Genomic DNA, 23,443 nt, shown 5'->3' with positions numbered 1-23,443 from the left:
GGACTGAAGGCAATCCAACGCTTTCTGGGATTCGCTAACTATTACCGCCAGTTCATTCCTCACTTCTCGGCTCTGACTGCTCCTCTCTCCGCCTTGACCAAGAAGGGGGCTAATCCAAAGGACTGGTCACCTGCGGCCGACGCCGCGTTTGGCGCTCTAAAGCGAGCCTTTGCCTCCTCTCCTGTACTCCACCGTCCAGAGTTAAACCGCCAGTTCACCTTGGAGGTGGATGCCTCCTCCTCGGGAGCCGGAGCAGTGCTCATGCAGAAGTCCTCCTCCGGGAAGATGGTGACGTGCGGTTTCTTCTCCAAGAGCTTCTCCGCGCCTGAACGCAATTACACCATCGGTGACCGAGAGCTATTGGCGGTCAAACTGGCTCTGGAGGAATGGCGCTATCTTCTGGAAGGAGCAGTGTACCCTGTCATTGTTTACACGGACCACAAAAACCTGGAATACCTGCGGACTGCTCAGCGACTGAACCCACGGCAAGCCAGGTGGTCCTTGTTCTTTGCCCGGTTCGACTTCCAGCTTCATTTCCGACCCGCAAACAAGAATGTACGCGCTGATGCCTTGTCTAGGTCTTTCGTGCCCATGGAACAGGAGGAAGAGACATCTCAACCCATCATCTGTCCAAGCAAGATTATTCCGGTGACTCCTGTCACCCTGGCTCAGATACCGCCCGGGAAGACCTATGTCTCTGAGACTGACAGGCAAAAAGTGTTACACTGGGGCCATGCCTCGAAAACAGCCGGTCATGCAGGTCAGAAGAAAACATGGAACGCTATTGTACGTCATTACTGGTGGCCATCCCTGCGCACGGACGTCGCCTCTTTTGTCTCTGCCTGCTCCTCCTGTGCCAGGAACAAGACACCCAAACACCTGCCATACGGCCGTCTTCTGCCTCTGCCCATACCCTCAGTTCCCTGGCAACACATAGCGATGGACTTTATTACGGACTTGCCATTGTCCTCCGGACACACAGTCATATGGGTCGTGGTGGATCGATTCTCTAAAATGGCCCATTTCGTTCCTATGGCTGGATTGCCCTCTGCTCAGGAACTCGCGGACGCCTATATACATCACATCTTCCGCTTGCATGGCTTTCCATCACACATCGTGTCCGACAGAGGAACTCAGTTCACCTCCCGCTTCTGGAGGGCTCTCTGCAAACATCTGGGAGTGACTCTAGACTTTTCATCTGCCTACCATCCTCAGTCTAATGGCCAAGTGGAGAGGGTCAATCAGATATTGACCTCTTTCTTACGTCACTACGTGAACGCCCATCATGACGATTGGTCCACGCTTCTTCCTTGGGCAGAATTCTCCCATAATCACCACGTCAGTGAGTCCTCCTCCAGTTCTCCCTTCCATGTCGTCTACGGACTTCAGCCGTCTGTCCCATTGCCTGTATCCTCGTCCTCGGACATCCCTGCTGCAGATGCAGTACTCCGTGACTTTACTACCATTTGGGACTCAGTTAAGGCATCCCTTGCACGGGCAACCCTGCGGATGAAGAGACACGCGGACAAGAGACGCCTAGATCCTCCGTGTTTCTCTCCGGGAGATCTCGTCTGGCTTGCTTCCAAGTACATCCGACTGAAGATACCATCCTACAAGCTGGGACCTCGCTACATCGGGCCGTTTAAAGTCCTCGGCAAGATCAATGAGGTTTCCTACAAACTACAGCTCCCGGCCACAATGAAAATACCCAACTCCTTCCACGTCTCTCTGCTCAAGCCGGTTGTCCTTGGTCCCTTCTCCGCTGCCGCCAGCCCGGCTCCTCCTCCTATTGCTGAGGACGACATCTATGCGGTAAGAGATATCGTGGCCATGAAGACCGTACGTGGTCGGCAGTTCTTCCTGGTGGACTGGGAGGGGTATGGTCCTGAGGATAGGTCCTGGGAGCCCAGGGAGAACGTGGGCACTCCTCTGATTCGTGCCTTCATGTCCCGGTTGCGGGGAGGGGGGCGTGGGGGGGGTACTGTCACGCTCCCTGGGTCCTCGGCTCCCCTCCTCGGGTCCTCAGCTCCGCTCCCCGGCTCACCTGCCATGCTCCCCGCTCTCCAACCTCCGGTGCCCGTCCTTCCCAGGCCCCCTGGTCTCCGCTCCCGGCGCCCGACGGCTTCCCAGGTCCTGGCCGGCTCCCCTGCGTCCTCCTCTCAGCTTCCTTCCCTGGCTTCTGGCACCCGGGCCGCGCGCATGCGCATTAGGGCGCACGCGCGGTCACTGACCCTTTCTTAAAGGGCCAGTGTCAAATTACAGGAAATGATGCACATAGGTACAGGGTATATAGGGGGTTAATGTCCAAGGGAGCGGGGCCTGTTCTTCGTGTTTTCCCAAGCTAGGAGTCAGGTCTCCTTGTGTTTTGTGAGATACTTACCTCTCTATCTTCTAGAGCCGATCCTGCATCGCCATCTGGTCCTGCGGTACCTCGAACCCCGAACGCTGCCCATCTGCCATCCTGACAGTCCGTACCATCTCGGATCCCTGCGGTGACCTGTCATCTCGCTCCAACGGTTCCGGACCCCGCCTGACACCATCACGGCTTCCGAACCTGAGCTCCGTCACCCGGACCACCATCAGTGACCTCGTGGTCCCAGGGACTTCTCCATTTTCTCCCAGTGCACGGACTGTCCTGCTACCTACAGTGCTCCGGCTACCGGACTCCTTTCCCTCATCCGGGAGTTCGGCCCAGTGGATCCACCTCCAGGGTCTACCCGTCCATCTGGCCCTAACATATACCCTGGTCTAACTTGATCCAGAGGTGGTGAAGATCACGCTGCTGGAGTGGTGTCAGATCAAGGACCTATGCACCCTTCTACACAGTTTACAAATGTCGACGAAGATGTTTAGCACTGGCGATGCCATTCTCAGCGTGACAATTCTGGTCATCTACATGATGGAGCACACTGTAAGCATTATTCGGAGTCAGGTGTTGGGACAAGAGGAAGGGGAGGAAGTACAGGAGCAGTCATATGCGGAAGGGATAACAAGATTTCCAAGGTCCAGACGGTCAGCGGCACCTAGGCGGCAGTCATGGGACGGTGGGGGAGAGGGATTAACAAGGTCACATAGTATCAGCAAAACTGTTAAGGAAAGTGCAGGAGCCCATGAAGAAATGGAGGACGAACTGGGGATGGGCATGGAAGACTCAGCAGATGAGTGAGAGCTTGCTCACATTTCGGTTTTGCAAGGTTGAGGGGAGAGGGCAGAGGAAGGAGGCACGATTCTCACCTCTCCGCCACCAACACACCAAGGACTTGGTCCTCCTGGATGCACAAGACACATGAGCACCTTCTTGCTGCACTACCTACAACATGACCCTCGGATTGTACGAATTCCAAGTAATGCTGACTACTGGGTTGCCACACAGTTAGATCCCCGGTACAAGACAAAATTTGGCGAAATAATTCCTGCCATAGAAAGGGACGCACGTATGCAGGAGTATCAGCAGAAGGTGGTACGCAATCTTAGATCTGCTTTTCCACTAAACACCAGTGCTGCACAGAGTGTATCTCAACGCTTTGTCATGGATAGGAGGAAATGGTCTTTTACTTGTCCACATCTGAGGGACCTAGGGCTGGCTGCTGTGCTGAGACGGCGTTGAGTATGGTGTCCCTGCAGAGTTGCACTTTTGGTCATATACCAAAATGAGTTGAAAAAGGACAGATGCAGGTGGAAAGGGGAACTGGTGTGTTGGAAAGGGGAAAAAAGTTTTTGGCCGTGGGTTTGGTGGTTAAGCAACAGTAACATTTGCTGAAGAAGCACAATCTGTTATGGTGGGACTGGCAGATTTGAATAAGGTGGTATATACTAGGTTACCGCTATATAAAAAAATTAAGACGAAAAGAAAGAGAAAGGTATATATCCCCATCGCCAGTCGGTGTCCACTGTGGTCCCAGATGGAAAAGGAGAGGTTGGAAAAGGAGAGGTTGGCAACTGGAAGGTTAGGTGGAGGATACAGAGCTGGATGGCTCTGAAACAAATAGTAGCCTGAATTGAGTTAGAGGACACTCGGATCTAGAGACTGGGAGCCCTGTTAGCGTCACAGGGTCCACACGCCCACCCAGCCCAGGAACTCCCTGTTAACAACACAGGGGCAATTGGGTACGCTGTCCTTGTGCGTAGGGGCCACACCTGTGGACAGCAGGCGCATCAGCAGCAGGCCTGTTAATGCCACTGGGCTGCACTAGCAGGACTGGTAGGACAGGAGCTGGTCTTAACCGTTCTGCGTTACCAACTGTGGTGGCGGACTGCATCGATGTCCTATCCTTGCCTACCTCTGGCCTAAAGCCACAATGGGTTCAACGCATGGAAGTGTGCTCTTTCGGAGCATAATAGAAGACTGCGCACCTCCTTATTGGCTCCAGCCCCTTTTATAACCTGAGTCTGCCCCAAACCAGGGTGGACCACAATGCACCTCCTGGAGACAAAAGCAGAGGGACATGTCATGAGTGGCATAACTAGCGTCCTATTCGGAACCGCCACTTCACTGATGACCTCATGGCTGCCACGACCCAAACACCTCACCAGTCATCGTCTGACCAACAATAATGAGGTGACAAGTCATAGGGGCGGGCCTCTGCAAGCCAGTTGGGAGTTGCCTGGCCACATCGTCAGGACACCTGATGCCCTGTGGTCTATATGTGCCCCCCACATCAGGGACAGGGCCAAAGAGTTCATTACTGGACCTAGCCTCTGATGCAGTAAGTGCCTGAGCATGCTTAGTAGCATGAAATACAGTCTCCGAAAAAAGACTATCAGCTTCAGCATGCTGTCTAGGCACAACACAGGACTAAGGCGGGCCTTGCACATTGCGACATAGCAAGCCGATGCTCCGATGTTGCACGCGATAGTCCCGGCCCCCAACGCAGGTACGATATCTTGTGATAGCTGGCGTAGCGAAAATTATCGCTACGCCAGCTTCACATGCACTCACCTGCCCTGCGACCATCGCTCTGGCTGGCGACCCGCCTCCTCCCTAAGGGGGCGGGTCGTGCGGCGTCATAGCGACGTCACACGGCAGGCGCCCAATAGCGGCGGAGGGGTGGAGATGAGCAGGATGGAAACATCCCGCCCACCTCCTTCCTTCCGTACAGCCGCCGGCGGCAGGTAAGGAGATGTTCCTCGCTCCTGCGGCTTCATACACAGCGATGTGTGCTGCTGCAGGAACGAGGAACTACATCATACCTGTCGCGGCACCGGCATTATGGAAATGTCGGAGAATACACCGATTATACGATAACGACGCTTTTGCGCTCGTTCATCGCATCATCTAGGATTTACACACTACGACATCGCAAGTGACGCCAGATGTGCGTCACTTTCGATTTGACCCCACCGACATCGCACCTGCGATGTCGTAGTGTGCAAAGCCGACCTTAGAGCCGGCCAGAAGTCCAAGTACCTGTGCAAAGAGGCTTTTCACACAAAGTGTGGGAGCATGTGCTGTAGCCCGAAATGAAGGCTTAGCCTCAGGAATGGCACAGTCAGGCTGAGCATACTCACTAGGCAAAACACTGGAGTTAGGCTGCGACTGGGGTAAATCGGCACACGCATGCGCACTAGCTGCCTAGGTTATTCAGGGGGGGCAATGTGTTTTGTCTATCTTTAGGTACATAACTTTGAAGCTCTTGTGATGCGCCACTGGTAAGTCGTGTTCGCACACACACGCACACACACGCACACACGCACAAACACAATTACTGCTGCTACGCAGAGGGATTAGCAGGTAGTAGGCAACTGAATAGATTGTTCTATTATTTCAATTTTATGCATGGTTCTTCTTGTTTGTTTTGGGAAAGTTAAACAATCATTTATCAACCCAACTGCCTAGAGTTCTTTTCCTGTTGCGTGGTTTTGCTGCATACTGGGGAGCCCACCAAATACAAGACTTAAAATGAAGCATAAGTTGCAATGGGAATTTCACTATGCTACAATGCGGCCTAGCGGGGCTGGGCAACCACCGCCTGTCCCATCAAATGCATCAAATGCTCTTCATCCTCTGTGACTGTGGGGACAGCAGTCACACATGCTTTTTCACGCTGAACTTCCACCCCTTTACCCGTAAGCGGGAGTGTGATTGGCAGGTCGTCACTTGTTTTGGAATTGGAAACAGATGGTATTGTTGAGCTGTCAGACAGCGAGAGAACCACCATTGGATGAAGGCAACATTATATCCACGCCTGCACCTACCGTCACAGATTGGCTGGACTACCTGCAGTTAATAACTGCGTTCCAGAAATGGAAAGGAGTGTAGAATGCACATGTGTTGTACCTTGCTTGGCAGCAAAGGAACACTAACTTAGTATTCCAGACAATTTTATGATGGCAGAAAAAGTGTCAGCTCTTTGGGCAAATTAAATAGCATGGCAAAAGTGGGCAGGTGGGTACAGTGGCCGTGTTCTGTGGGTACCAGGACAGTAAAGGAAGCCTCACTTTCTACCCCTCCTAATGATGAAATGCAACGTTTGCTATAAAAATAGCGTAGTAAAATGTGCAAGAGGGTTGAATGCAGAGGTGCTGGAAAATGCTTGCCACCAGTGGGACACAAAATTAGTATAGCAGCCACTTTGTGGATGCCACTTATGTTTAGCACTCTTTGCTATTAAAATAGCTTTGCAAAAAAGGGCAGCATGGTACAATGCAGAGGTGGTGGGACTTGCTTGGCACAAGTGGGACACAAATGGAGTACAGCAGCCACATTTTGGATGGCACTAACTGGCAGCACTCTGCTATTAAAATAGCTTTGCAAAAAAGGGCAGCATGGTACAATGCAGAGGTGGTGGGACTTGCTTGGCACAAGTGGGACACAAATGGAGTACAGCAGCCACTTTTTGGATGGCACTAACTGGCAGCACTCTTTGCTATTAAAATAGCTTTGCAAAAAAAGGAGGAGGGTACAGTGGCTGGGTTGTGGGTCAGTGTAGAGGAAAGGAAGCCTCACTTTCTATCCCTCTTAATGGTGAAATGCAGCAAGGAATTCCCTGAGCTTAGGTACACAGACGCTGTTATCTGAAGCTGTATACAGCATTTCCACGGACCTGACTGTCACCTATGGCTCTGAGCCTGAGGAAATGAGCCCTGAAAAGGGCTGAAATAAACTTCTGTCCCTATTCTGTAGAGCGCTTTGTGTATAGCATACACAGCAGGACCGGCGACAGGAGCTGCGTGATCGGTGACTGCCACCCAGACACAGAAGGCAGATAATGGCGCCATGAGGGAAAATGGCCGTATTTATAATGCAAGGACATGTGACATTCACAACCTATGACACATGCCCTTGCTTGTCTGGCAAAAAGTCCACTTACCTGTGTGTGTGTGTGTGTGTGTGTGTGTGTGTGTGTGTGTGTGTGTGTGTGTGTGTGTGTGTGTGTGTGTGTGTGTCTGGGATTGGCTGACATGCTGGCCCGCCCCACTACACGCGCACTTAGGGAAGAAGAAAAAAAAAGGCGATTGGCATTCTTTCAGCAACACAGATCTAAACCCCGTCCCCCCGCATACTATACGCTGAAATTTTATTAGGCTACGTGCGCACGTTTTTCGCGGCGTTTTTGCGTGTTTTTCGGGTGCGTTTTTGGCCTCAAAACTGCATGACTTTGCTTCCCCAGCAAAGTCTATGAGTTTTCATTTTTGCTGTCCGCACACAACTTTTTTTTTAAGCTGCATTTTTGAGCTTAAAAAAAAAATGGACATGTCAATTCTTTCCTGTGTTTTTCTGTGTTTTCCCCCCATGCAATGCATTGGAAAAACGCAGCAAAATGCAGAGATCAAAAATGCAGCAAAACGCAGCCAAAAATGCACCAAATCGCGGTAAAAACGCGTTTGACGCATTTTTTCGACGCGGGTGAGTTTTTGTGCCTTTTTAGCGGCCAAAAATGCACAAAAACGCAGCGTCAAAAAAACGCAGTGTGTGAACTTAGCCTTACAGTGAAAAGCCATCTAGTAATTAGCTAGGCTTTTTGCTGATCGAACCGTTCTCGAACGTAACTCGAGCTGCCGAACTTTTAGCAAAAAGCTCGAGTTCTAGTTCGATCTAGAACACCCCCCAAAATCACTCGAACATAAAATTGGCGAAACTCGAACCGCGCTCAACTCTAGTTATAATTAAAGTCAATGGTTCCATTAATGGATCCATTATTGTATTTTATTACTAGATAAAAAAGTAGATTGCAAAATAGATAAATTAGATAGCTGGATAGATAGCTAATAGAAAGATAGAGAGATATAACAGATAAAAAGCTAGATACATAGGTAAATACAGTAGATACATGAATAGAAAGAATACATCGATAGAGAGATAGCTAGATAGCTTAGACAGCTGTTTAGCTGATTTAAAAATTAATTTTTGAATAAAAATGACGTGGGGTTCCCCCCAATTTTCATAACCAGCACAAGTATAACAGTAGCTGCAACCCTCAGCTATCAGCTGTACCTTGGTTGGTTATCCTTAAATAAAGGGGATACCATGCTTATTTTTTTAATTATTTGACTAAATAATTTAAAAAAAAAATGACATTAAAAAATGGCATGGGGTCTCCCCTATTTTTACAAAACCAGCCAAAGGACTGCAGGCATCTGGGGCTTATATTATTAGAGTGTCAAGGGCCATGGTTATTTGGCCCTTACCTGCCTAACAATAGCAGCATCAACAACCCCAGAAGCGGCGCATCCATCAGATGCTGGTGCTCTACTCGACTCTTCCCATTCCCCTGGTGCTTTGGAAAATGGGGTAATATATGAGGTTGAAACAAGCTGTGAATAGCTAGCTGGCATCAAGCCCTGGTATTAGTAATGGGTGGGCATCTAGCAGACACCCTCATTACTTATTCCAGTTGTAGTTAAAAAAAAAAAATATTTGGATAAAGATCCCCGACTCAAGCCCTCAATCACCAATTTATTACAAAAAAAACCCAAAACGTTCCACATAATCCATAGTAATGGCCCACGATGATCCCCAAAAGCGAATCTGAATGACGTAAAGGGAGAAAATCAATAATGAAATAAAGATAAGAGACACTCTCTTTCACTAATTTATTTCCCTATCAAATCTTTGTGAAATAAAAACTACAACTCGTCTCACAAAAACTAAGCTGCCATATGTTTATGTTGATGAAAAAAAAAAGTTATGGCTTTTGGAAGAAGGAAAAGAAAAAAAACTAAAGAGCAAAAATGAAATGTTTTCATTTGTTAACCTGCCAGTCCTTCATTAGAAGCAGGCTTCTTAGCTTACTGTCAGATGTGAATCAGTTCTGTAAGTACAATAAGCTGCATATTGAATATAGGAACAAGAAAACAGAAAACACACTTTTAGATTTTTCAGTGCAGACTACTATTTATTTTAACCCCTTTTTGAAGCTTGTCTTACATATATGTGTCCCTCAACTTAACATATAAGTATATACTAATGAGTATATGTCTGTGGGTAACAGTGTGTGGTATTTGTACGTAGACTAAAACTTTTTCTTGTGGTTGTACAGACTAAGAACAAGAATAATGTCCATAAATTATACAAATTGATGTGCATGGTTTGATTTTTAACATGGTAAGTAACACTCAGGCATCAGAAATGAAACCTTTAGGTGGAAGGCCAGCATAGTTTACAAGCCACCACGCTTATTAATAGGCCTGACTACCCTTTGCAATGTCATGTGTAATGTTAATCCTCATCCTAAGTCACACAGTCTCAAATGTCAGCTGTCAGAAGCCGTTCTGTTTGTCTCCTGAGCACATCTAGGAGAAAGATGGAGAGTTTTGAAGAAAGTAATGCAAGTAAAGATAACCTGTTAGAGCCACCAAGTATAAATAATTTTACTATAGATGATGAGGATGTAAAACCTACAATCAAACCTCGTTTATCTCCGCTTCCTAGAAGACGTAGCTCTGTATCTTCAGATGATGGAGACCTGGAACCACCACCAACTGTTGCAAGGAAGGTGTCCTTTGCAGATGCGTTTGGATTTGATCTGGTATCGGTAAAAGAGTTTGATACCTGGGAAATTCCAACTGTAACACAAACCTTTGTTATGGAAAGCGTTAAAATTGAGGAATTTTATTTAACACCAGACTTTATATTACCTCCTGTTGGTGGTATTGTGGAAAAGCTGAATGCAAAGAAAGTGACCCTGGAAGCAGTGGATTTCATACCAGGAACATCATCCATGAAAGGGATTATACGAGTTCTTAATGTTTCATTTGAAAAACAGGTTTATGTTAGAATGTCCTTGGATAGCTGGCAAAGCTACTATGACCTATTGGCAGAGTATGTACCCGATTCTTGTAATGGGGAGACAGATCAATTCTTCTTTACGATAGCATTGGTCAGTCCATATCAAAAAGAGGGAGCAAGAGTGGAATTCTGTATATGCTATGAAACAACAGCGGGTACCTTTTGGGATAACAATGATGGACAGAATTATGTGCTAACATGTCAAAAGAAGGAACTAATTGTAGAAGTTGATAAGCCCTCAGAGCAGGTAATAGACAAAAATAAGAAAAGCTGTTTGAAGCCATCACTAAGGTAAGTCAAATAATGAAGCTTTAAATTTCATGCTTGAATAATTGCTACTAATGTGATACAGGTGTCTGCAAATATAGCAACTACATCATGTAAAGCATGATAAAATAGGTTATGCTGACTTTGTTTCACAATTCAGATTTGCTTCTCACATTGTCTTAAATGGGAGAGCTCTATTGCGCCATGGGTTTTCCGCTTGCTTTTAGAAGTGACTTGTCACTTATTGGAGTATTTTTTAGCCTATATTGATTTTTTTTTAACATTTATCAGTAACTACAATAAAACTAAAAAAAAAGAATAACATAAGTTTAGTTAAATATAATATTTGTTGTGCTCGCTATTTTTCTTTTTTTTTAGGAAATCCATTAAATAACAGTGTGTTATTTCTCTGCACATTTGTTTTTTATTGCTTTGTGACTTACTTTGTTTTATGGCTTTGTGAATCTGTAGTAAACTGCTGCATTGGTGTACTAAAAAAATTAGGGCGCAGCTTTTTAAGTTGTCCATAATACAAAGTATGATCAACCTTAATTATACAAACCTAAACAAAAAACTGTATTAACATGGTATTTGATTTTTTTTTTTTATAATATATTTCAGTCATTTATCTTTAAAGGTTTTAAGCTGAGTTATTGATACCCATTAATATATGGTGATGTGATCTGACACAAAGGTCACTCTTACGTATATGAGAATGTGAGCTTGGCTATGGGGTTTGTTCTCCCTTTTCTCGAGAGTCATGTGACACAAGTAGAAAGTTTGAAAGGAGAAGGTGAAAGGGTTTCATCAAGGTCAGGAGTGCTTACAATCTCTTTTAACAAGACAATTTTATTGAGGTGGCAGTCAAACTAGCAGAGATTTTAAGGCATGCTGTTTTTTTCCCTTTTTTTATACCATATTTTTTCAATGGTTAGTAAAATAAAAAAAACATCTACATGACAATGGTATATTTCTAAACACATTTCTCTATTAATTGTGTCAACAGGAATTGATTTGGCTTCAATATACTTTTACTTTTCTGTACTGTGATTTTCATGATAGTCAGTTTAATATTAATGTTAGTTCATAAGGATTAGGAGTTATAGCTATTAACAAAGATTGTTTAACATGAGACCCAAATTTATCTTATTAAGGCATCACAGTATGTCTAAATAAACTTCAGATATGGGCATGAAAACTAAAGAGATGACATGTCTCTCCAAAATTATTTCCTTTTAAATAATGTTTTTTTTTGTCTAGCCTTCAAGTATAGGTTGAAAAAAATTGATACCATAATGCGGTTTAATCTCTCCCATTCATGCAAGTTCACTAATGTGAACACACACTAAGGCGGGCTTTGCACGTTGCGACATCGCAAGCCGATGCTGCGATGTCGCACGCGATAGTCCCCGCCCCCATCGCAGGTACGATATCTTGTGATAGCTTGCGTAGCAAAAATTATCGCTACGCCAGCTTCACATGCACTCACCTGCCCTGCGACCGTCGCTCTGGCCGGCGACCCGCCTCCTTCCTAAGGGGGCGGGTCGTGCTGCGTCATAGCGACGTCACACGGCAGGCAGCCAATAGCGGCGGAGGGGCGGAGATGAGCAGGATGTAAACATCCCACCCACCTCCTTCCTTCCGTATAGCCGCCGGCGGCAGGTAAGGTGAAGTTCCTCGCTCCTGCGGCGTAATGCACAGCGATGTGTGCTGCCGCAGGAATGAGGAACAGCATCGTACCATCGCTGCAGCAAAATTATGAAAAAGTCGGAGCTTGCAACGATGATACGATAACGACGCTTTTGCGCTCGTTTATCGTATCATTTAGGATTTACACACTACGACATCGCAAGTGACGCCGGATGTGCGTCACTTTCGATTTGACCCCACCGACATCGCACCTGCGATGTCGTAGTGTGCAAAGCCGCCCTAAGGCTCATTTTGAATGGCTGCAACTTGAGGGGCCAATAGTAACTATTCATGTTCTGATAATGCTTACCGAATACCAAGTAATGTTCCAGTTTTCATCACACTAAGAAAAATACCTGGGTTCCTCATTGACTTGCATTAGGTTAACTAGTCATGACACATACAGAATTAGTACTTTGGGATTCATTACAAATAATCCAAACACAAATAGTTACTATTCGCAAATCACTAGTTATCACATGCCGAAATATTGATGTCCAGATTTTGGTTTTACTCAGCCATGCTTAGACTGCCATAAAACTATGGTGATCTATGTTTAGTTTAGAAAAATCATTGATAGACATGGTGCAAATCAATAAGAAGGACTCTGTCCAGTGGCTATGACAATAATCTGTGGCCCTGCAAACTCTCCTACCTGCTAGCATCCACATCTCTTTTTGGCTGAGCAAGTGCAATGTCATATGTGCTTCTTTCTACAAGTGTTCCACCAGGTCAATTAATCAAAAAAGAGTGTGGGGATGCTGACAGGTATGCATAGCAATTCAGTCCATCTGTGTTGATGAATCATTCTAAGCTCTGTGTGAAATGCTCACATACAGAACTAGAGTTTTATTGTGATGCCAAGCATTTAAGTGAGAACAGTGGAAAGAATCTTAATCTGTACCCCAACTCCAGTCTTCAAAAGCCACCAACGGTGCATTTTTTCAGGATTTCCTTAGTATTGAACAGGTGATAGAATCATCCCCTGGGCAGGTGGTTAAATTATCACCTGTGCAATACTAATGAAATACTGAAAACATGCACTATTGTTGACTTTTGAGGATTGGAGTTGGGGAACACTGCCTTAAGGCTGTGTGCGCACATTGCGTTTTTTTCTTGCGTTTCCGCAGTGTTTTCAACTGCAGCGTTTTAATGCAAAAATGCATGCGTTTTGATATTCAAGCAAAGTCTATGGGATATTGGGCTTTCTTTTGCACACAATGCTGTTAAAAACACAGTGTTTTAGTTGCAGAAAATTTGTCAAAATCTCTGCGTTTAAAGAAGCAGCATGTCAATTGTTTTTGCCATTTTGGCAGCGTTTTGCTAACATTAGAGTCAATGAGAAGTTTCAAAACGCAAGCAACATCAAAATACTAGCGTTTTACATGCTTTTTTTGATGCAGAAAGCATGATTTTTTGACAAAATAAACGCATGCGAAAATAAACGCATGCGAAAATAAACGCATGCGTTTTTGACATTATATTAAGGGGATGATATGTCCCTTTACACACACACATAGTCCGGCAATTAAATTAATGAAAATCCATAAATTAACATTATTTCAAATATAACTATTAGATCACAGTTATCATTTTAATAAAATAAGCTATTTTGTGTAAGATTTTAAACATGATTTTTGTTATCATTTTTTTTCCTTTTTTTCATAGTGTTTGAATGTTTAATCTTTATTTAGCAGTGTATTTGTATTGAAAACGCATCTGACTTTAAGCAATGAAAAAGCATGTAAAGCGCGGTAAAAACGCGGCCAAAACGCAATATAAATGCAAGTGTATTTTTAGCATTTTTGTGGTCAAAACCAAATTTGATAAAGACTATTTCTGCCAGAGGATGCGTTTAGAACTGAAACTAACTCAATGCAAAGTGCGCACATAGCCTAACAGATAAAACAGGGATGAAGATTCTTTCCACTGTTCTCACTTTCATTATGGCTCACATTACGTAATAACTTGACGTGACCCTCGGGAGAGCGAGTCATGCCACCACTGGAACGGTGCTGACACTGGAAGTGAATATGCTACTTTCTCATGATCAGTGTTTGTTGCGTTTTTGACGTTGAAGAATTTCTGCACCTTAGTTTACTTGCGTTTTTTCATTGCATTTTTGAGTGTTTTTTTTATCACGTCTTTGTTTCGTGTGCCATGCATCAGAGATAAGTACAAGTGCTTTTATTTCAATGGGAGCACTCTAAATGAAAAGTCGCTGTCCGAGTAGTGGAAAATGTTTAAGAAGTAAAAAATTAATTCTGTGGGTGCATACCTGAAGAAAGTTATTGGCTTTAGTAGGGCATAGAAATAATCCAAAATGGAAGCATATTGGGTAAATGTAATCAGCATCTAAACGTCATTTTATCAAACTACAAGTCACCTCTTCACAAAAGAAAAGCATTCATAATAGTGTAAAAAAAAACTACAGCTAGTTCTGTATTTATGTCAGAAAGTAATACATATATATATAACTGATTCAAACAACATAGTGGGTGGCTGGAAGATATTTCATGAATTCTGCAAATTCTGTTATGCCTGGCAGATAAATTAAAAAACATATAAATACATATGCCCATGCCCAAGTAACTTGTTTCTAAAAACAAAATGCAGTGATAAAAGTAGTAACAACTATATATACATGAATGATATAATTCCTCCGGCTGCTGGCGTCTTCTTGTCTAAAACAGAAATCCACTTTGCTTTTCATATGAGAAGTATTTTAATCTTTTTGTTGAAGAGGTTTTGAAAAAAAGTACTTGTCACTTCATTAAAGCGTATCCTGAAGTAAAAGTCTCCAAATTAGGCATTGTCCAAGGCTGGAGTCACACTTGTGATAGACCCACGCAAGTCTCGCATCACATTACCCGGCACGGCCGCACACTCTCCTGACAGGAACAGGTTGATTGCATGGACTTCTATGCAGCTGAGACACTCCTGTCCGGAGGGCGTCAGGCCGTGCCAGGTGATGCAATGCGAGACTAGCACAAGTATCTCACAAGTGTGACTCCAGCCTAAATAAAAGGCTGCCAATAAAGCTACAGGATGAAAAAAACCTTTTCAAAAATTTTTCAAAATCTTTTCAGAAAACTGTTCAGGAAAACAAAAACTCTTCCTTCCAAAAAAGTTTCTTGAAGTAGTTCCACCTTGAAAAACTATTATTTTTTTAATGCCTCAAGCTGGACAGAAAAATGTATGCTGTTTCTGCATGTGACTATACATTTTTAGAAAGATGCACAAAGTGCAACCTTTTTTATCATTTTTTTCAGCTCACATAAAAATCCCACTGTACAAAATACAAAACATATATGTAAAAGTGAAACTCTTCCCTCACTTGACATATCCGCTTTAACAAATTGTCTTAAGGGCACTTTACACGCTGCAATATCGCTATCGATATCGCTAGCGAGCGTACCCGCCCCGTCGGTTGTGCGTCATGGGCAAATCGCTGCCCGTGGCGCAGAACATCGCTAACACCCGTCACACATACTTACCTGCCTAGCGACGTCGCTGTGGCCGGCGAACTACCTCCTTTCTAAGGGGGCGGTTCATTCGGCGTCACAGTGACATCACTAAGCGGCCGCCCAATAGAAGCAGAGGGGCGGAAATAAGCGGGACGAACATCCCGCCCACCTCCTTTCTACCTTATTGCGGGCGGCCGCTGGTACGAGGTTGTTCCTCGTTCCTGCAGTGTCACACATAGCGATGTGTGCTGCTGCAGGAATGACAAACAACCTGCGTCCTGCAACAGCAACAATAATCGGGAATGGAACGACGTGTCAACGATCAATGATAAGGTAAGTAATTTTGATAATTAACGGTCGTTCGTGCGTTTCACAAGCAACAACGTCACTAAGGAGTCCGGATGTGCATTACGAATTCCGTGACCCCAACGACATCTCGTTAGCAATGTCGTTGCATGTAAAGCAGCCTTTACTCCCCATGAGATAACAATTCTGAAGTAACTTTCCTTAAAGCTCTACTTTCTGCTGTTCCTCTAGTCCTTATAGAAACTTATGAAAAAAAAATGCCAACTTCATGTTAACTATTAGTGAAGGATGGTCACACTGTCCATCGTGGTTCTGTCAGTGCTGATAGTGTCACATTGTGTGAAGACACACCTTTTTGACAAAGAGAATGATAACAGCAAGTTGTTAATTACGTATACATTTCTTGGAGAAATAACAAAAATTAATGGCACAACAAAGAGTTATAATAGAATTTTTCTTTCATAAGGAATACAATATATACAGTATACTGAAATTGTCATGACATAAATAATGAACAGTAAGGTCATCACTTCACACTTAGATCCGGGGCCCTTGCACTGGATCTTAGGAGTATTGCTCCGAAATGTCAGTGAAAGAAGAAGGGGTTATCCAGCTCCTTCAAAAAACTAGATTAAATTCTTCTATAAAAACATTAACTTTATTGGAATAACAATTATTAAAATTACAAACCCTGAGCAGTGGGGAGCGGGATACACCCTTCCTCTTTCCTTCAGTTACTGCTGGGAGACGGCCTATTCTGTGCACCGCACTCTGTGTTGAATCTCCATATGGATATGGTGGTCTGATGTTTGAAACTTACACTGTTTATCCAAAACTTCAGTGACTTTTTTTTTTAAAGAAAAGTAAATAAATTGGATTTGACAGACATAGCCCTGCAAGGTTTTTACCTCCATGATTCCTCCTCATGGCTCTCCAGTCTTCCTCCAAGTAAAGCTGGACTCACACGAGCGTATGGCATCCAATGCGAGAGCATCAGATGCGATATGCTAATGACCCCCGCCTCAGGCTCGGCTGTGAGCGTGAGCCGAGTGTCATGCGACTGTGACCCAATCCTGCAATCAGGTCCTAGCTGTGAAGCTGAGGACGGGCGCTGCTGAGGAGAGGGAGGAGATAATCTCCCCATCTCCTCCATTGTCAGCCTGTGCGTATATCGCACTGCACTGGAATAACATCCGAGTGCAGTCCGATGTATCTCTCACATCCATTCACTTGAATGGGTGCAAGAGATATGGCTGTAGCAGAAAATCGCAGCATGCTGACGCTTTTCTCGCATCCAGAATCTGGATGCGATAAAAGCTGCCCAACTGCTCACCCTCATTGATTAGCTTTGGTCATAGTGCAATGCGAGATTTTCTCGCATTGAACTCATCCGATTTTCACGCTCATGTGAGCGTACCCTAAGGTGGTGTCTTTTCTTCAACTACTTGCATGGTGCGCACACTTGCCCAAAACAGCAGGAATGGTGCAGGCAGTTCAAAAGTTGACAAAGCTCTGGGTCAGGCTGGGGTCACAATAGCGTACAGCATCAAATGCAAGAGAATAGGATGAAATATGCCAATGACACTCAGCTCAATGTCTGATGCGAGTGTGAGCCGAATGTCATCTACTGTGATCCAATTCTCTCCCATGCGAGAATCGGAACACAGGTGAGGAAAAGGAGAGATTAATCTCACCATCTCTTGTCCCTGCATATATTGGACTGCACTCTGATGTCATTAGTGCAGTCTGATGTTTCATACGCACCCATAGACTCATATGGGTAAGTGTGATCCAATATGAGCAGGCACTCGCAGCATGCTGCGATTAATAATAATCTTTATTTTTATATAGTGCCAACATATTCCACAGTGCTTTACATACATCAGCAACACTGTTCTCATAATATAAATTCCCTATCTGTGTATCTTTGCAGTGTGGGAGGAAACCAGAGAACCTGGAGGAAACCCACTGAAACATGGAGAGAACATACAAACTCCTTGCAGATGTTGTTCTTGGTGGGGGTTTGAACCCAGGACGCATTGGTCAGGGCAGATATATATGTTGACGCGTTTCGATTAACTGGTCTTAATTGTAACAAAATCTACTTGTACAATGAAACAGTTTAAAAACAATTGTCCATTCCCATTTCATGACATCATTTCATGTTAACATAATTAATTGGTTAAAACAGAGTCTGAACAATGATACTGAGAAAAAAAGGGTTCAATATATATACATCAAGTCATTATGAACATTTAACCCATAAGGCATTCTGGTATTAAAATTCACTATCCAAAGGGCTTCTGCTTCTAACAATGCTTTTCTCTAATTGCCTCCACGCCTGCGTTTATTAATACTGAGAAAAAACATATATTTAAAATCATTAAGATTACCATCATATTGTTAAGAAAAGTGTTTAGCCACACCTAAGGTGTTAATAATCTTTTCTTTTTGATGTCAGCAATGTTTTCCGCCGTTCTATATTTCAACTTTCTTGTTGTATATACAATATGACTAAGCAGAGATGTAGTTCTAGAATATAAATCGTTAAGATCCTTCTCTACAAAAGTATGAAACTGATCACATGCTGGTGTTCTTTGTGGGATGGATAATATTTGGGATTAATTAAGTCATAATAAATTTCCTATGGTTCACACAATTGCTATCATCCTCCATATTTGACTTTTGTGCACATAACTCATTCAAAGTGGACAATGCTATCTGTTCCTGAAAGGATAAACCCACAAATGGATTATTGGCATCCATTTCTGTAACAGACCCCTCCAATTTATTAACATTAGTATCATTTTCCAATTTTTTATTTTTATTTTTTTTTTTTTACTATGAGAGATCTTACAAATTTATTAACGTCCATAACAGTGTCCAATAACTTAAACTTACAGGATGGTACAAAAATTAAATCCTTTGGACAAAACAGTAATCTGTGCTATTGTACCAATTGTCAGTGTCAATATAGTAACATTATTCAGTTCATGCGATTCCGATATTAGCGTCTCTTGTTCCAAAACGGATAAGGATCCCTGGTAGCTTGAACATTTTTTGGGTCCTTTAATATTAGCATGTGAAATCACCTCACCTGAAGAATAAGCAGGATCCTCCATGTCACCTCTATCCCTAAACAAAACATCTGAGACAGAACCTGAAGAATCCAAATCCGTAGATGTTACAGTGCTGGCCAAAAGTATTGGCACCCCTGCAATTCTGTCAGATAATACTCAGTTTCTTCTTGAAAATGATTGCAATCACAAATTCTTTGGTATTAACTTCATTTATTTTGCTTGCAATAAAAAAACACAAAAGAGAATGAAACAAAAATGAAATCATTGATCATTTCACACAAAACTTCAAAAATGGGCCAGACAAAAGTAATGGCACCCTTAGCCTAATACTTGGTTGCACAACCTTTAGCCAAAATAACTGCGAACAACCGCTTCCGGTAACCATCAATGAGTTTCTTACAATGCTCTGCTGGAATTTTAGACCATTCTTCTTTGGCAAACTGCTCCAGGTCCCTGAGATTTGAAGGGTGCCTTCTCCAAACTGCCATTTTGAGAACTCTCCACAGGTGTTCTATGGGATTCACGTCTGGACTCATTGCTGGCCAGTTTAATATTCTCCAGTGCTTTCTCTCAAACCATTTTTAGTGCTTTTTGAAGTGTGTTTTGGGTCATTGTCCTGCTGGAAGACCCATGACCTCTGAGGGAGACCCAGCTTTCTCACACTGGGCCCTACATTATGCTGCAAAATTTGTTGGTAGTCTTCAGACTTCATAATGCCATGCACACGGTCAAGCAGTCCAGTGCCAGAGGCAGCAAAGCAACCCCAAAACATCAGGGAACCTCCGCTATGTTTGACTGTAGGGACCGTGTTTCTTTTCTTTGAATGCCTCTTTTTTTTCCCTGTAAACTCTATGTTGATGGCTTTTCTCAAAAAGCTCTACTTTTGTCTCATCTGACCAGAGAACATTCTTCCAAAACGTTTTAGGCTTTCACAGTGGAGTTTTGGCAAACTCCAGCCTGGCTTTTTTATGTCTCGGGGTAAGAAGTGGGGTCTTCCTAGGTATCCTACCATACAGTCCCTTTTCATTCAGATGCCGATGGATAGTACGGGTTGACACTGTTGTACCCTCGGACTGCAAGGCAGCTTGAACTTGTTTGGATGTTAGTCGAGGTTCTTTATCCACCATCCACACAATCTTGCGTTGAAATCTCTCGTCAATTTTTCTTTTCCTTCCACATTTAGGGAGGTTAGCCACAGTGCCATGGGCTTTAAACTTCTTGATGACACTGCGCACCGTAGACACAGGAACTTTCAGGTCTTTGGAGATGGACTTGTAGCCTTGAGATTGCTCATGCTTCCTTTCAATTTGGATTCTCAAGTCCTCAGACAGTTCTTTGGTCTTCTTTCTTTTCTCCATGCTCAATGTGGTACACACAATGACACAGGACAGAGGTTGAGTCAACTTTAATCCATGTCAACTGGCTGCAAGTGTGATTTAGTTATTGCCAACACCTGTTAGGTGCTACAGGTAAGTTACAGGTGCTGTATATTACACATATTAGAGAAGCATCACATGATTTTTCAAACAGTGCCAATACTTTTGTCCACCCTCTTTTTTATGTTAGGTGTGGAATTATATCCAATTTGGCTTTATGACCATTTTTTTAAATTGTTTAATTGAAGACAAATTAAATGAAGATAATAATACCAAAGAATTTGTGATTGAAATAATTTTCAGGAAGAAACTGAGTATTCTCTGACAGAATTGCAGGGGTGGGAATACTTTTGGCCAGCACTGTATATCAAAATTCACATGGCTGGAGTTGAAGGAGCGTCCCCTTTGTCATCTGTTATTCCTGGGAATGGATTTGGGGGTATGCAAATGATCCTTCATCCATGAATAAACTCGATTCTCCTGATAATCCAAATAATCCCTGTTGTGTTTTTGCTTTTTAATGCGCATAATGTCCTTCTCCATTTTATCTAATCTCTCCTTCATCTTAATATGGAGCTCGTTATACTCAGTAATGTTCACATATTTGTTTAAAGATCTCTCCAAATCAGAAATCTTGCCCTGTTTTTCATTTAGTTTGAACTCCTCATTCTTGTAAATGTAAATGTAATGTATAGTTAGGTAGAGAAATATTTAGACAGTGACTGAATCTTTGTGATTTTGGCTCTGCATGTTGCTATTTTTTATTTAAAACGAAACAACTCAGATGCATCTCAAGTGTAGACTTGCAGGGTTAATTAAAGTGGTTGTACAAAAAAAACTTGTGAAATGTTTAAATGTTAAAAGGGGTTGGCTTGGTTTTCTCTATTACTTGTGTTTGCACCTAGGCTACGGAATGCTGACAGTTTGTAAAATACTCATTGTCAGTATTCTGCTACCTAGCTACCAAACTTAATCTTGTGACAGCTCTCTTCTGATTTTGAGCTGCTCCCCAACCCTGCTAGAGTTTTCCTGCCTGGCAAAGACCAGTCTTAATGTCACAAATTAGACTGCCGAGATACTACTAGACCCGTCTCATGAAGCCACGCCCAGTCTCTGCCAGCCCTGCCTCCTGCTTCAGCCTTCCCATGCACCACACACTGCAGGCAGCAGGGGAAGGACTAACCAGACCAATCAGCTGTTAGCAGGGGCAGAATTGAATAGTGGAAAATAAAAATGAAGGGTTTTTTTCTAAACCCTTCAGTCTCAGGAAAGCCTGAAGAGCCTGCCAGGACTTTTGTTTCATATGACAGAGTCATGTGAGTGGTATAAATAAACTTAATACCCACTGCTCTCCTGAAACCCAGGAAGGAAAAGACTTTGATGAGTATAATGTGCTGTGTTTATCTATCTATCTATCTATCTATCGATCTATCATTATCTTTACATATCTTTAACACATAAAAATCAGTCATTTCTTACAAGCACTTTATTCCGGTATGTATCACACAGAACACACAGGTATGATGCATGGATGACATACCATATTTTTCGGACTATAAGTCGCACCGGACCATAAGACCACCCTGGTTTTAGAGAAGGAAAATAGGAAAATAACATTTTAAGCAAAAAATGTGGTCATGACTAGAGTTGAGCGCGGTTCGTGGTTCGAGGTTCTCCAGTTCGCGGCTCGAGTGTTTTTGGGGGCTGTTCTAGATCGAACTAAAACTCAAGCTTTTTGCTAAAGCTCAATAGTTCTAGATTCGTTCGAGAACGGTTCTAGCAGCAAAAAGACCAGCTAATTCCTAGCTGGCTTTCCGCTGTAATAGTGTAAGTCACTTTGTGACTCACACTATTATGAAATTTCAGCATATAGTGTGCGGGAACAGCGCATTCAGATTACTGCTGCTGGGATAATGGCGATTGCCATTTTTTTTTTTCCTTGACTTCCTTCCCTAAGCGCGCGCATGTAGTGGGGCGGGCCAGCATATCAGCCAATCCCAGACACACACACAGCTAAGTGGACTTTTAGACAGAGAAGCAACGGCATGTGTGATAGGATGTCCATGTCACATGTCCCTGCATTATAAAAACGGACATTTTCCTCCAGCACGCCATTATCTGCCTTCTGCGTCCTTGGTGTCAGTCATCACTGGCGCAGCTCCTATCTCCGATACTGCTGTGTACGCTCCATACACAGCACTGTACAGAATAGGAATAGAAGTTTCTATCAGTCCTTTTAAGGGCTAATACCGGCAGGGTCAGAGCCATAGGTGACAGGTCCGTGAAAACAGAGTTTAACAGCTACACAAGATGACAGCGTCTGTGTAGCTAAGGTCAGGGATTTCCTCGCTGCATTTCCCCATTAGGAGGGGTAGAAAGGCAGGCTTCCTTTCCTCTACCCAGAGACCCACAACCCTGGCACTGTACCCTCCTGCCCTTTGCACACTCAAACTCATTGTTACTAAGCCATTATACTAGCAAACATTGAGTGAACTTAGTGGCACCCTAAACGTGGCTGTTGGACTTCTGTATTGTCCCACTAGTGCAAAGATATTTGCAGCACGTCTGCCTGCATTGCACACTCAAACTCATTGTTACTAAGCCATTATACTAGCAAACACTGAGTGAACTTAGTGGCATCCTAAACGTGGCTGTTGGACTTCTGTATTGTCCCACTAGTGCAAAGATATTTGCAGCACGTCTGCCTGCATTGCACACTCAAACTCATTGTTACTAAGCCATTATACTAGCAAACACTGAGTGAACTTAGTGGCATCCTAAAAGTGGCTGTTGGACTTCTGTATTGTCCCACTAGTGCAAAGATATTTGCAGCAGGTCTGCCTGCATTGCACACTCAAACTCATTGTTACTAAGCCATTATACAAGCAAACACTGAGTGAACTTAGTGGCATCCTAAACGTGGCTGTTGGACTTCTGTATTGTCCCACTAGTGCAAAGATATTTGCAGCACGTCTGCCTGCATTGCACACTCAAACTCATTGTTACTAAGCCATTATACTAGCAAACACT

The 23,443-nt window shown here is 43.7% G+C and overlaps 1 protein-coding gene across 1 annotated transcript in view; it reads left to right on the top strand.

The window, feature by feature from the left end:
• The first annotated feature begins 9,693 nt into the window (after nt 1–9,693).
• The window catches only part of PPP1R3A (protein phosphatase 1 regulatory subunit 3A), a 227,869-nt gene continuing 214,119 nt past the window's right edge, over nt 9,694–23,443 (top strand). The window contains exon 1 of the mRNA XM_075345012.1: nt 9,694–10,519. Coding sequence (XP_075201127.1) covers nt 9,744–10,519 — 776 coding nt within the window. The 5' untranslated portion in view covers nt 9,694–9,743. The remainder of the gene's footprint in view (nt 10,520–23,443) is intronic.

This window comes from Anomaloglossus baeobatrachus, chromosome 4, assembly GCF_048569485.1.
Source record: "Anomaloglossus baeobatrachus isolate aAnoBae1 chromosome 4, aAnoBae1.hap1, whole genome shotgun sequence".
NCBI classification, from domain to species: Eukaryota; Metazoa; Chordata; class Amphibia; order Anura; family Aromobatidae; genus Anomaloglossus; species Anomaloglossus baeobatrachus.
This window is presented reverse-complemented; position numbering and strand designations above follow the sequence as displayed.